The 16,084-nt window shown below is 30.9% G+C and overlaps 1 protein-coding gene across 2 annotated transcripts in view; it reads left to right on the top strand.

Moving 5' to 3' along the window:
* Positions 1–13,094, top strand: part of LOC143240029 (WD repeat-containing protein 46) — an 87,271-nt gene extending 74,177 nt beyond the window's left edge. For both annotated transcript variants that reach the window (XM_076481795.1, XM_076481805.1), the window contains 3 exons: positions 2,635–2,730; positions 7,414–7,524; positions 12,947–13,094. In XM_076481795.1, coding sequence (XP_076337910.1) covers positions 2,635–2,730; positions 7,414–7,524; positions 12,947–13,042 — 303 coding nt within the window. In that variant the 3' untranslated portion in view covers positions 13,043–13,094. The remainder of the gene's footprint in view (positions 1–2,634; positions 2,731–7,413; positions 7,525–12,946) is intronic.
* The last annotated feature ends 2,990 nt before the right edge of the window (positions 13,095–16,084 follow it).

Raw genomic sequence — 16,084 nt, 5'->3', positions numbered from 1 at the left:
TTATAATAATGTAGAAGAAATCTGTATTTTGTGGTAAATAATTATCAAATGTAAAGAATAAAATTGTGAATTTTATATTATTGATTGTTAATTAACAAAAGTTATTATTTTGTACAATTTTGTATAGAATTGAAACCTGTGGGATTTTGAAATATTTAAGTCATATAACACATTATTAGGATTGCAGTTCTAATTATGAATGTTAATTTTCATAATTTGGATTTTCATCATTGCAGTAACAGCAACAATATTAATATTGCTTCATCTGGAAAACAGGTTATCATGTATTATGTTAACCATATATGTAGAGAAGGGTCAAAGGGCACAAATTATGAATTTTTTGCAGGGCCTCATTCAAAATGTAATTAACCCTATGTGCATTACTAGGGGTCAATGAAATCATACCCTGACCTTCTACATAGTGCTATTTGACAAGTAGTGTGTATTTGATGTTAGTGTTATCAACATTCCATGTTACCCTATGTTGCTGATTTTACAACAGATCATAGTATGAAGAGAAAATACCAGATATAATATACAAAAATACCTAAAAAGCTTTAGCTACATACTTAGCTTGTAGAGGTTATGCAATTACAATTTGTAAATGTACATTGAAGAAATTCATTTTTATTCTTCACACAAGTATCGTCTTGCACTCCTATTTGTGTTAACTGATCTCCTCATTTCACAGACATATTTTTAGTACATAAACTTTAGTAATGCATTTGATTTTTTTATATACAACAGATTCTTATTTATAATGAAAAGCTTGTTAAGTTTTGTGAAGACTTCATAAATAATAAACAACTTTATTATTAATTTATGTCAATAAACATGGTATAAAAGTATAGTTTATCATCTAAAGTTTTATATTAACCAAGTTTTCATTTCTGTATTTCAAAAGAAATATTGAAGTAAATTCGTAATCCTACTTCTGTGTGTCACGTGACACATCTCTCCTGATTTACTTATTTGCAGATATTGACAATTCATAATATAAAATTGGTGACATATGAATAGATTCACAACACCCACCATTGATGCTCCTTCCATCTTATCAAAGCTTTGGATAAGTTTATACCATGTATCCTTCATTTATTGACATGTTATTACCAACAGAAAGTTTTTCCCTACAAAGAAACTGATAAAAGTTATTTGTAGGCAGTTTGCCTCATGTTTATATTTTGATTATTTTTGTTAAGCTTTTAAGTGACTAACACAATTTTTAAAATATGTTTTTAGCTTTGTTAAAAACTCAGTTAAATTATAGTATCATTAAGATATTCTATAATTTTATGTGATATTTTGTGTCCTGAATCTTCTATAAAACATTTTGAGCCAACAACAAGATAACAAAAATTAAGTCTGAGATGCTATGTTCATTGACAGCAAAAAGTAGTTGTTACTAAAGTTTTGAATGCATTTAGGACTAAGCTGTGGAAGGGAATAAAAAATAGCCAAAATTAATGTATTCATTGGTTTTGAATACTCTAAAAGAATGTATAAATTCATTATCTTCAAAAGGAATAATTTTTGATAAAATTTCACATAGCTAACTACATAATAAGACACTTTATTAGGATTTCTCTCAAACATTTGTAAATCTTTCCTTTTAAAAATTAGCACACAAGAAAAATACATTTATTTTTTAATATTTCAGATTATTATTTGAGCCTTAAAATAATAGGATGTAGTAGTGTTTCTTTGACTTCAAAAAGGTGTAATATTAGGTGACAGTCTACAAGAGCATCATTATCAAAAGCAATCTTTTAATTTGCTTTTGACAAATAAATTTCTCTAAAACCTATCTAATATGGCAAATGAATAGTAATTTTAAATTGAAAGAAAGAAACTACAGCTTTAGTGGGGCTTAGAATACAAACTGTAGATATTGAATGATTGTACACCTTTCACGTGATCTGATAACAAAACGAAAGTAAATGTTTAAAAACTGCAAAAAAATTCATGTTTAAAATTATTATGATCTCTTCAGTAATTTATTGAGTTACTTAATAGAATAAGAAGTTAGTGATATCTAGAGTAAATTGAATAACTTTATTGTATTGGTTTAGTATGATAAAGAAAAGTGGTTGAAACATGTACTGTACCTGTTATGAATACAAGCACAATATTATTGTGTAGTCAAACTTTTGCAGCCTTATATTTCAAAATACCTGTTCATATGTCATTGATCTCGAGAAAACCCACTTATAGAGAAATATATTGCCGTTTTTGCATATATACCTGTTCATATATATTTTAATACATGGTACAATATACAAGTTAGTAACAGTACATAAACTATTCTTTGAAGAATTTGTAAATACTTTAGTTTTAATAATTATTTGTGGAATTATGTGGAAATATTGTTTTTCCATAGTATTTGTTTATAACGTTTTGTGTTCTTTCTTCATTGACAAAGTACCAAGTAGTACAATTTATATCTAATTTATGGTTTAATTTTTATACATACATATAAAACTGTTAAAGCTTTTGTCAGCTTTGGTGTATAATATTAAACGTGCATAGGCATATGTTTGTAAGAGTTGGAGTTTTGTTTTATTGACAATTTTTTATTATATCTGTTTTGTGCATTTACTGGTTGAAGTTATTTGATTGGTATTTCTGTTCTAGGTTTCGCCAGAGCTAATTTGTCTTAATCCTGGAAAAATTGGTGAAGTAGACATCCCCACATTACAGGATAAGATTGAAAACAAGAAAAAACTGTTGGTATGTTGTTCACTGTTATTGAATGTTATAAAGTACAGTAACTATTTTCTTAATTTTCATAAATATGAAAATTTTATTTATAAATATGAAATAAAAAATCAGTAATATGATCTGAGATGGAGGTAATACACATTAGTCTGTAGTATTTTCAGATGAAACAAATATTACTACAAGTATTGGTGGTATTCATCTGCTCAAAGTTTCATATTTTTTAATCCTAAATACATTTTAGTTACTAAGCTTAATAAATAAATCACAGTGGAATTCTTTGCTATCAATATAGTTATTTATGATTTTTTGATTATTCAACGGTATATATATATATACACATATATATAACCTAAAAAATTGTTTGATACCCTCCACGTGCAAAATTTTAAAAGGTTTAGCAATATATGTCAAACAGCAACCAAGTTCAAAGTTCATAGCAAGAAGAGACAATTGGTTGCTTTACTTCTTGGTTTATTGTTTTATATTTTAAGAAATGTGAGTGTAATAACTTGTTTCTAAATAGTAATAATCTATATACATATATAATGTATTGTAATTAAAATTTGACTGTATATTACCAAATACTAGTCCACTAAAACTTAAAACACAGCCAAGACAGGAAAGATTAAAAGTCAGTTTTATATTATTGGATATGTAACATGAGTGCACGTGCACTGCATCAGTGCAAGCTATGTAATGTTAGCTGGGCATGAGTGGAATGTAAATATAATAAAAAGTAATATATAGATAAATATATAGCATTATGAGAATTAAGCTACTTTGCATTTTCATGTTATAATACATGATCATTCTCGCATGAAAGAAGCATTATTTATGTTTATTTACCAATTTTTTTACAATGGTTACAAGGTTGGTTAAGTAACAGACCCCACATAGTTAGAATATAAAAAATAACATACAATATATAGTCTTACTGGAAACAAACAGTTGAAATGTGTTTAGGAGGTTTAGAAATTACACAAGTAATATTTGATTTTTGGAGTGATGAATAGTTTTAGTTTTTTTTTTCATCATAACATGAAATTACCTTGCATTCAAACTAGTAATGAAACACTCTCTGTTTTCACAAACAAATCTTTAGTAATAATATCTCATTGAAAAATTTGATTTTTTGTTTTCAAAAATTGTAGTCTTTACCCAAAGTCTACCAAGTTTTGTAAAGATACACATACTGCATCAAAAGTTATAGTGCAGATACTTAATGTGTGTAGATCTGTAGATGAACTCAAGTATATTATACTGAGCCTGTTGCAAAAGGGTTAATATAAGGAGTCAAAAAGTTGAATACCTCAAGTGTAAAGTGCTGTTCATGGTAATATTAAAAATGTTTTTATTCATCATTTGTGTAATCTCCGAAACATCCTAAATAAATTTCAAATGTTTTTTCTGTAACATTGCATTTTATCTGTTTCTTTTTGTATACTAACTCTACACAAGACTGAAAAATTTGACCATCCTCATAACCACCAATAAAAAATTAATATAAATTACTTCTTTTTTTGTTTCTTTTAAGAATGGCTTCATATTGTAATATGAAATAATGTAAATGAAGAACATAATACACACACTTACATGATTCTTTGGGAAATCATAATGCACTGCAGCTTTCTGGTGCCAGACCTTTTACATGAGTGCTTGTAGTGATTCTACCTATGTTTTCTAGTCTGATATCTGCTTCATTGATATTAGATGATAGTTTAGCTATCACCTGGTCTTCTGGCTGATTTATTTAGTATCTGATTTTAATAGTCTTCAATTGTACTGGCAGTGTAAGAAAAAGCAAACAGAAGGTGTAAAAACTACTGGCTAGCCCAAAAGTAAGATAACCAGACACATCCAGAATTTTATTTTTTGTATCAAAGTCCCCATTCCAGTACAAGATCAAGGAAGTCCCATCAGTCACAAGTTCAGCATAATGTATTATAGGCTAAAGTTGGTCATAGCATACATTTATACCCATAATCTAGTTACTTACTAGTCAAGTAAGACATCTCCAGGGTTAATTTTCTTAATACAGGTAGGTCAAAGTACTCATTTCATGACTTCTGAGAGAGTAGTATTCAAAATTGAATTAAGCAACTTTATAATCATTGCATACAAATAAACTGACAACAAAACTTAGCTAATAAATCCATTCTTAATTTTATATGTTTTAAGTTCTTAATTGTAGGCCCGGCATGGCCAGGTGAGTTAAGGCATTCAACTCGTAACCTGAGGGTTGCGTGTTCAAATTCCCGTTGCACTAAACATGCTCGCCCTTTCAGCTGTGGAGGCATTATAATGTGACAGTCAATCCCACTATTTATTCGTAAAACAGTAGCCCAAGAGTTGGCAGTGGGTTGTAATGACTAGCTGCCTTCCCTCTAGTTGTATACTGCAAAATTAGGGATGGCTAGTGCAGATAGCCCTCTTGTAGCTTTACGCAAAATTCCAAAAAACAAAGAAAACAAATTTTGTAAAGAAATATTTTGAAAAAATTTCTACATCTCACCTAGCATGAGAAATGTAGCATTTGTTCTCTAGGTATCCCTTTTCCATTATTTATTTGCCATCCTTCTGAGAATAACTCATTGTAATGAACGTATTTCTGAGATAAATTCAGTGTAGTAGTACCATTTGTATAAAAAAGTAGGCTTAAATTTCATTGACAGTTGGGAGGAAAAGCAAAATATGACCCAACTAAGTACCATACTTTTTACAGGTGTATTCTTTATATATATTTATAAAAGTAACTTAGATGTAAAAAATAGAAAGTTATTAGGTTAGATTTGGTAAGCTTGAGAAAGGTTTGCTCACAGGTAGCTTATAATTTGATACCATAATGTTTTCTGTTATAATTTGCAGTTGTTCTAGAAAGAAAAAAAAAAGGGTAATTCAGATTTATTCATGGTAACTAGTAGGTTTCTCAAATTGACTGACTGTGTAGTTAGGGTAAAGAAAATGACAGATAAGATACAGTATTACTGAAAAAAAAAATGACATTTTCAGGTTATGTAAATGAAATTTTACAATTTTCACTTGAAATAAAAGCAATTTTAACATTAAAATAAAAATATCTTTGTGCTAAAAGCAGTCAACATGTTAACTCCATACTTTCACAGAGAGATTTTTAGTTAAAATACTTTATTTTTAATTCTCACTTTTCGTCTACAAAAGACATAATAGATACTGAAAGCTTCTAAAATTTTGTGAATATACACAAGACGTTATACAAACCATAAAAATCAATTTGAGGTTGGCCCATAGGTTACCACAGATCTATCTAGAGCTTTAAATAATTATCTTTTGTGTCAAAAGTCTACACAGACTGGTTCAGTTACTTTAGAACCCAATTGTTAAGACAAGTTATTTTTCTCTATCTCTGTTGTTACAATACAAACTGTGAAACTTTCACTTTAAAAAATTACCATTACAGCTAAACTGACAATCACAGTTAAACTTCACTTTTTTTGTTAATTGTTGCTGACTCACTTAACTTTTGTGAACTAATTTCTGCAACTGCAAATACATATATATATAGCACAACAGAAAGATTTAGTAATATTTAGCCCTCTTATAACAACAGTATTAAACATACTGAGAAAACTTAGAAGCTTTAAATAAGATGATGTAAAAGATATTACAGATGCTTAATACAGCAGTTAAACTATATGACAACATAAGCTACAAAAGTCCACACTGGCTGGTTCAATTACTCTCAAACCCAAGATCGATTATTTTTCTCTATTGTTACAATACAAACTGTGAAATTTTCACTTTACTGTCACCACTAAACTGACAGTCACTCAGTCTATCGTCACTTTTTCTTATTGTTTACTTTCACTGACTCGACTTTCCTGAACTAACTTCTGTAACTGCACACACACACACACACACACAGCACATGATAGAAAAATCTAGTTATATCTAGCAACAACAATATTAAACACAATGAGAAAACTTGGAAGGTTTAAGAAAGATGGTATCAACAATATTACAAAAACCTAATACAGCAGTTAAACTACATGACAAAACTTGTCCTAACTATTGCTTTTAAAATAGTTAACTTTTTATACTGTTGTTATAAAAACTAAATAAGTATTGAATATTAAATCACTAAATAAACTATACAGTAACTGTTAAACTGAACAGTCTTGTGTATCCAACATCTTGTGTTGGCAACATTACAGCATGGAAGCTGAATAACCACAAATATTTTTTATATAATTTGAGTCATTAAAGCAGATATAAAACAGATTACTGTATATTACAATTACAAATTTTAAATTATTTTTATTTTTAGATGTATAGTATTACATTAAAACACTTTCAGTATGCATGTTGTATTTTGTGTTCTATACAATAAGGTTTATTAATGTGCTTTTTGTCTGTAATTATACTAATGGAAGCTCAGATTTTAAACATGAATTTTACATTAATTATATGACATCAGAGGTGTGTGTATGAGTTGGTTTTAAATATGTTAGATGCTATTAGAATGTTATTTTCTTTTGATAAAGTCAAACTCATGCCAACAAGCAAAATGTTCTTTGGGCAATATAGAAGTGAATATTTTGTTGTTGTTTTTTGTGTCTGGAAATTATGAATTATGATAAAGTTATGAGATAAATATAAAACCTAAAGATCATTTGTTGCAAAAGTGAAAACTTTAAACTTTAATTTATAATTTAGTATGTGAAACCTTTGGACATTGAGCTTGAACTCCAAAAAAAGAATAAGAGAAAAACAAATCCTTCGAAAATACAAAAGAGAATTGTTGATGTTAAAGAACAAGGAAAAAGGGTAAGTTTAGAAAAAACAGCACTGATGATAAATAGAAACTAAATTTTTGTGTTTTATTTTAAATAGTTAGGTCCACAGTTAAAATCTTGTATATTTTATTCCAGTATGAAAGCTTTTTAGGTTTTAAGTAAAATATACACAAGTACATCTTAAATACAGGTATAACAGATGTAATTCCTCAGGTTCTCTAAAACTGTTCTGTTACAAGTTTAAATAAAACTACAATTAAGAGAAACTTTTTTTCTTGTTTTTTCACTTCATATGTCATATTATGCTGTAGCCTACACACTTCTCATGATTCATGGCATGTGCATGTTTTACTGATGTCATGAAAGTGCAAATTGCAGCATTAAGCATCCCTTGTGTAATGTCATTTTAGTGGCTACTGACTGACTTACAGACAATACACTGCTGTATAGCACTGTGAGTGGTCAAAACAGATGGCTACTTTTGGTGGCTTTTGACCACCTTTCAGGGAAATGATACCCATAGCGAAACTATTGTGATGCTGACAAGTTATTATACTTCAGGAATCAAAGGCTAAAATTTGATAGAGTTTTATCTATCTAGATGTGTCACCATATTTTTGACTATGCAAGTTTTGTGTTATACTAAAATGAATGAAAATAATTTTTTTATTTTTCACGTATTTTGAACTCTCAATGTTTACTCCTGATATTTCTAATACTTACTACTTAGTTGTGATAAAATATTATTTAATGTTTTATAAATAGGTGGAAATCTAGAAGTTGTCTGAATTCCCCCCATATTGTTTAACAAAAATTAATTGAAAAAAACACAGCCAGATGTCCTTACACTTCCATGCATATATAAACCTTGGCATTGCTGCAGTGTCCTTGTTTGGCATTATAGTGCTTCCTCTCATAGGGCTCTATTGTGGGTGGTGACAGTGGGCACTGAAACTTCATACTTTATTATGGATAATTTCATTCATGAAGAAAAATAAATAAAATTGAGAAAAAAATGATAATTGGTAAATGGCCAGAAATAGATGACTGTTCAACAATCACTATCACACTTTGTTTATGCACCTAGATTTCTAATTTTGCACTCATTATCTGAGAAATCCTTAGGGCAGATGTCTCCCTTTTTTATTCAAAAGGGATTAGAAGGGCTTGTTGGCTCCCCAAGTCAGTAAGAAAGTTACACTCTGGAGACATTTTGGTGGAAACATTTTCACCACAACACACTAAACTCCTCTTAATTCAAAGAGAATTGGGGATATACCCATTGAGGTTAATTCCCATGCTACCCTGAATTCCTTAGGAGAAGCTATTGTCTTAGCCATCAAGACACGGGTAGAGCTATCGCCTCCTTCTTTTTCAGCTGATCATTTCTGTGACTGTAAGTAGCTCTTTATGCTTGCTCTTCATTGATCTGGCAGTACATCAGTGAGACCCAATGATATTCATTATGAGATAGTGTACCATTTCTCTCCTGCCCATCTTGCTATTCTTCTTGTTATTTTTAACCAGATCTGGCAGAAGGATGCCATACCTTTGTAATCCCTTTTCCTAAGCCTGTGAAGGATCACAAGATTCCTTCAAACTTCTGTCTGATTGCTTTGACAAGCTGTCTCTGTAAGATGGTTGATGCTTGTCTTGTGTGGTTCCTTGAAACAAACAACCTTCTCTCACCCACACACTGTGAATTCCAATGGCAGTGCTCCACCATGGACCACCTGATTCGACTTGAAACTTCAATCAGGGAAGCCTTTCTGTATTTTGTGATCTTTAGAAAGCTTATGATACAGTGTGGAGGTATCGCATCTTGCAAGACCTCCACTTGTATGGATTGCATGGCCATTTCCCCTTTTTTTAATGAACTGGCAATTCCAAGTCCATGTGGGTTTGAACTTTCCTACAGGAACTTGGAGTCTCTCAGGACTATGTTTTGAACATTACAGTTTTTATTATAATTATTTCTGCCATCAATGTACAACTTTCCCTCCAGTTGCCAATGGTCTCTGTGTTAATGACTTCCACATTTTGTGTCAGTTGTCGAGCATGAGGCTTATTGAACAGCAGATACAGACTACCCTCACTCACTTACTGATGAGGACCACAGCAAACAGTTTTACCTTTTCTCACTCGAGAACCACTTGCATGCACTTCTGCTGCCAATAGGGTATTTACCCAGATTCTGAGCTCTGTCTTAGAGAAGTTGTGCTTTCTGTGGTCCCTGAGGCAAATTTCTCAAGGCTTATCTTGGACCATAAGTTGACCTTTATTCCACACATCAAGTAGCTAAGCGTCAAGTGTACCAGGTCACTGAACATCCTCTGTGTTCCCTCTTCCACTTCTTGGGGAGCAGATCAATATTCTGTGCTAAAAATCTATTGTGCCCTTCTTCGATCAAAACTGGACTATGGGTTTCTGGTCTGTGGCTCTGCTAGGACCTTGGCCTTGAAACTGTTGGACCCTGTTCACTATTAGGGGCCTTCTGCACTTCTCCAGTCCAGAGTTTATACACTGAGTCTCATGAACTTCCTCTATACCTTTACTGTATGCTTCAAAACTTCAATCCTTACCACAGCATCCCACCCATGGTTGTGTTTTCTTTCCTCACTGGGTCATGCTTTTTTCAGAATAGATTATCTGCCACTGTTTCTTTTTGCCTTTGTATCCAGGTGCAGTTCAATGAATTGGGTCTGTCCTTGGATAACATAGCTGTATTAACTGATCAGCCCATCTCACTATGGATAATTACCATCCCATGACCTTTCTTTGAGTTATTTGAAGAAGGCAGATACTCTCAATTGGAAGTGTCATCTTCTATTTGCTGAACAACTTTTTAACTATCCTTTCATTTCCATTTATATGGATGGTTCAAATCAGGTGACTTTGTGGGTTCTGCCATGGTTTGTTGCACACAGAATTTCCCACAGTTTCTTTGTTCACTGCAGAATTGTATGCCATTTCACTTGCCTTAGACCACATAGAAGCTATACAGTACACAAACTGTACTATTTGTACTAACTTTCTTAGCTCTCTGTTGGCCCTGAAATTGCTTCACATTAGTTCTCATCCTGTTTTCATTGATATTCAAAACTGACTGGCCCATTTCTCTCTATCATCTACTTCTATCAAGTTTTTCTGGATATTGGGCAGTGTTGATATTCAGGGAATGAACTCGCTCAGGGAATGACATCGTAGCTAAGTCTGTCTGCTGTGGAACTATCACCGCTGTAACTGTTCCATACATGGATTATGGTCCTGTATTCAAAGCTTGGCTCCACACCAGTTGGCAGTTTACTCTGACTGCGTAATGAGATAACAAGCTTTTCCAAATCAAACCTTCTATTGCTTTTTGGCCATTTTGCTTCTGTAAGGATCGGAAGGAGGACGTTATCTTGACTAGGCTATGCATTGGTCACAGTTTTTTAACTCATTGCTTTCTTTTATCTGTTGCTAATGCACCATTGTGTGGTCTATGTAACACACAGAGTGATGGCACCATTTTAAACATATTTTTACCATGGGTTCACCATTTACATTGGACAGTGTCATTGGTGATGGTAACACCATCCATCTCTGTTGTGTTTTTAAATTTTTAAGGGATCTTGGTTTCTTTTAACTCTGTTTAAGATTTTAATTGTACTATGTCTTGTTTTAGAATGAATAATTTTTACATATTTCAATGATTTTACTTTATTTTTTTACCAGCTGTTTGGTGCAGATACCCCAGTTATTTAAGCAATAATCATTGAAGTGTAACAATCATAATGCTGATAACCATCCAACACATTCATATGTTTATTGGAACATAACTTAGATATCACAGTGTTGGCTAATTTACAAGGCATAACACTTTACTTGGAGACCAGCCTGGTATGGCCAAGCGTGTTAAGGCATTCGACTCGTAATCCAAGGGTCGCAGGTTTGAATCCCGGTCGCACCAAACATGATTGCCCCTTTCAGCCGTGATGGCATTATAATGTGACGGCCAATCCCACTATTTGTTGGAAAAAAAGTAGCCCAAGAGTTGTTGGTGGTGTTGATGACTAGCTGCCTTCCCTCTAGTTTTACACTGCTAAATTAGGGACAGCTAGTGCAAATAGCCCTTGAGTAGCTTTGCACGAATTCAAAACAAAGAAATACTTGGAGATGCAGTATTTATGGAAAATTCAAATGTGAGAAATCAAATCTCAATTCAAGGCCCATATCATCAACTATTTATACACTCATGTTATATGATAATACTTCAAATCTGCCTAAAACTGTTTTAAAACAATATTGGTTACATTTTTGTAATTATTGTGTGATTTAGATTTAAAGGTATGATTTAATCTAAAAAATTCTGCATGTTTGTCTTTTTTTTCATTGGGTTACAATTACCAGTTTACACATGACAGTGTTTGCAAACCTTCTAAACAAAAAATATCTTCTTTAAAATGCTGTTAGTTATTGTTAAATATTTGTGTGCTGCACTGGTATTAAAAGATTTGAATTTTGCATTTTTCTTTGCAAGCTGTCAAAACGTTACTTTTAATGTGAGCAAAGCATATTCTTAATGTTTAACAGCATCTTGCACTTTTATAGTTTAAACATTACATTTCAAATATTGAAGATAAAAACATTTTCCTTACCTTACAAGTATCCAGTTGTAAACATAAACTGTAAAGAGGATGCTTCACTCTTTGGAATTACAGATGTAAGAAAGATAAATTTTATTTTAAAATGTGTGTGTGTGTTTGTATCACAGTTTTTAATTTATGGTTTTTGTTATATGCAATATTACAATGCAATAAACACATTCTTTATTGAATTTTTTATTAACAATATAATATAAGATTACAGTGCATTGTTATCAGTCTAAAGCAAAATGTGGTACAACTTGTGGAGTGATGTTTGGTTGTACCAGTGGTCAAATTCCAATTTGATGTTTTTGTTTCTGTACCTTTCTGCTATAGTCTTTACAAGTTCGTATTTTGTGCTCAATTATACTTTTGCATTTGAATTCTACTTTATTTACCTAAAATAATACACATTTTTGTAACCTTCATAAAGAAAGTTTGTGTGAGATACTGTTAGATGTGTCTTGACTTGTATTCTTTTCATTATATATAATAATGTATAATATTGTTCAGTTTAAATTTTATTACCATGTTTTTCAGTTATACTTGTATTCTTTTTAAGAATTTCAGTTTTTCTATCTTACATTAAAAATAAAATTGTATTGTTAATGATTTTTTCATTCATACATGTTATATATTTGTTTAAGGATTTTAGTTTTTGTATTTTAAGTTAAAAATAGATAAATTTTAAATTTTGTAATAATTGCATTTTAATTTATTAAAATAAATCCTTTCAGATCATATTTTCAGTATGTTTACTAACATTGTGAATATATAGAGCTACTATATATATATATATATGTTTTTTTTTCTTTCCCATAATAGAAACTTCTCCAAGAAACGATAAAAAAGAAACAAGAGAAGACAGAACTAGTTAAAAGAAAAGAGAATGTACTAGATAGGTTTAGATCTAAGCACTAAATAAAATAAAAAGTATTCTATGAGTTTTTAAATAAATCATGAGAACTAAAAATATTCAGTTTTGTTCTTTCATACAAAGAATCTTCAGTTATGCGTGGACAGTCATTAAGTTGTGCTACCTTATCTATTTTCTTACATTTTGTCTTTGTAATAGTTTTCAGCAGTTGATCTTTTAGTTAAAACACATAGTAATGTCAGTGATAAACACAAACTTTTCAATTTATTAAAATAATATCATACATACATACACACTTGTAAAATATTTCATTAATCTACATATTTAACTTTAATTGTTGATTATGTGGTACATTAAATATTAGTGCGTGTTTTACAATCATATCAATATTAGTGTACACTACAATGGATAGGAAGAAGAGAATAACTTTGGATTTAAAGGGGGCATGCTAGTGGGTGTTTTTATCACAAGTTCTTTCTTTGAGAGGCTTTTCAAAGGCATATAATCAGGACTTGTCAACAGTGTCAATTTAAACAAAATACATGTGCATCTAATCTCTGGCCACAGACAAGTATAACACATGTTTGAACAAGCTTTGAAAGTGTTGCCCATGCCAGACAATTTCTTATTTAAGCATGAGCAGCATTAATGTTTTTTCACTCTGCCTTACAAAACCTGCTACATGACATCTGATACCAAGTACAAAATGTTGTATGTCACATTAAGAGAAACAGTAAAGCATGACTTCAGTGTTTCTTAGAGCATAAATTGAGTTTAAAAAGCATGTGATGAAATGCAAGCAAAGTTTTGTAAAACATATAAGAACCATTAAAACAGTTTCATAAAACTAATTATGTTCTGTTTTGCTTGTTGTAGCAACTTTTATTTTTCTACAAACATCTGTCACCAGATGTACACAAAATCCTCTGAGGAAATAAACTCTATTATACAACTGTCTAACAATTTTCTTTTGTAGTACTTTGCAGTACTGAGACTTTAAGAAAATAATATCAGCAAACTTTTTGCATGCTCTTAATTTTTTTGCCTCTATGAAACTATCATACACTGGCTTTGTTTGTCTGCATTACTCTATAATTCAAGTATATTTTAGTAAGTCTGTTGTAATAAGATACTACAGTTACCAGAATAATAATTTTATTGCCATTTTCTAGTGTTAAAATTAAAAGGTTTTATTTTAAAAAATCATAATTTTTACTTCATAAAAATAATCAAAGTTAGCTTTAATTATTGAGTTTCATTAAATAGAAATTTTCAACTTTATAGTGCAAAGAGGTAATTTCTAACTTTGAGGTACTTCTTTTGGAACTTAAAACTCCTTAGTTTTGTCATCAGTACAATTGTTAATTTTGATTTGAATTAAAAATAAAACAACCTATAATAATGATGAAAGTATTTTGTGCCTTTTAAATTGATATCAGATTTAAATAATCCATTTTGAGACATTGAAAAATCTAAAGTATTCTCTCTAAGTAATGCTAAGGTAAATAATGTACTTGTCAGCTTGTTTTGTTTTGTAGCATAAAGGACATTTTTACACTATAAGAAAAATATGTGGTTGTATTTACTTAATATGTTTTACATTAGTCAAAAAACTGGAACAATATGGGGTTGGTAATTGAAAGATTGTTTTTGTTGCAGCCGATAAACCAATACATTTTTGGGAACAAGTAAGATTTGTGGGAATATTTCAATGAATGGTTATTTCTCCATCAGTGTCAGAACCCCTATACTTGCATACTAATATAAACAAAGTTAAAATATGGAGAACATGTGTGTCTTCTTTAGATAGTCGTTTAGTTCCTACGGTAGTTGTACATGTCATATCAGACTTTTTGTTTGTGGTACAAAACTTTGTGTTAAAAAAACTTCCTACCAATATGCTTGGCTAAGAAACTGTTCTTACACGTAACACACAAATAATTACTTTGAGCATGAATACAGGGTATTAAGGAAGATCTTTGGTGTTGCATCTGTGAAAAGTAGTTATCATAAACTTTTTAAAAATTATTTAAAAATTAGTCTAGTTTTCAAAATTTTTCTGCATGTCTATTTATTCACTTTATAAAGTTCTTACTGGGGAAGGTGTGTCTGCCCTTGATCTGTGTTAATTCTGCTCTTTGATTGACAATACATAGTCAGAACTAGTTCAGGTACACCTCTTTGTATGTGAACAGTGTTACTGTCTAGAAACAGAGATGCAAGAAATCATACTTTCTCTTTTTGATAATATGAGACTAGTTGGATGTTATTACATGTGGGGATATTCTGCTGGATTTTAGACTTGAATATAGACATTGTGTGCACTAATTTTTATATTTGTTTTTATTTCTTATCAAACTTATTTATATTTACCTTATAAATACACCTTACAATAACACAGACTAAATAACTAAGTTAGTTTTAGTGTCATGACTAAGGATTTATTGCAGAGTTTAAGTTTGAAATTATTTTTTGAGTTCTTTGTACTCTTTAAAGTGTAAGTTGGAATTCTGCTCAAAGGAAAAGGTAATTTTCAAGGTGACAACTTATAACAAAGAACAGGATATAGCTACTAAATTTTTGGATCTAACATTAGATCAAGAGAATAATATAAAGAGTTTTCATTTCATCACTGGTCCAGAAAGACAAGTTAGAGCTAGGGAATTTCCAAGCTATCAACCAGATTCTCTCTCTGTCTTATTTTTAAGGTAGCAAAGAACTTACATTAAATATAAGGAAATACAGTATACCCTCACCTATTCGCAGTTCCCCATTCGCGGCCCCGCATATTCGTGGGTTAGGCTCTTAACCCTATCGCATCGTATGCCGGTATACCAGGCTAGCGTCATAACGTCATAAAAATGAATGCTCGGTAAACCGGGTTTTTGTAGGTCATAGAGACTAAAAGCGCTTTTTGAGGGTATGTCTGTATTTACTCTCTCAAGCAGTTTTATCGATTGACGTCTTTATCGAACAATTATTACTGAATTGTACTGTACTGTATTATTATTACCTGAACTGTGCATACTGTATTTATCTGTCTGAGTTTGCCTTTAAATTTGTTCCACTTTCTGTCAATTCTAATA

This window comes from Tachypleus tridentatus, chromosome 2, assembly GCF_004210375.1.
Source record: "Tachypleus tridentatus isolate NWPU-2018 chromosome 2, ASM421037v1, whole genome shotgun sequence".
Lineage (NCBI taxonomy): Eukaryota > Metazoa > Arthropoda > Merostomata > Xiphosura > Limulidae > Tachypleus > Tachypleus tridentatus.
Note: the sequence above shows the minus strand (reverse complement) of the source record. Positions and strands in the feature narration are given on the sequence as shown.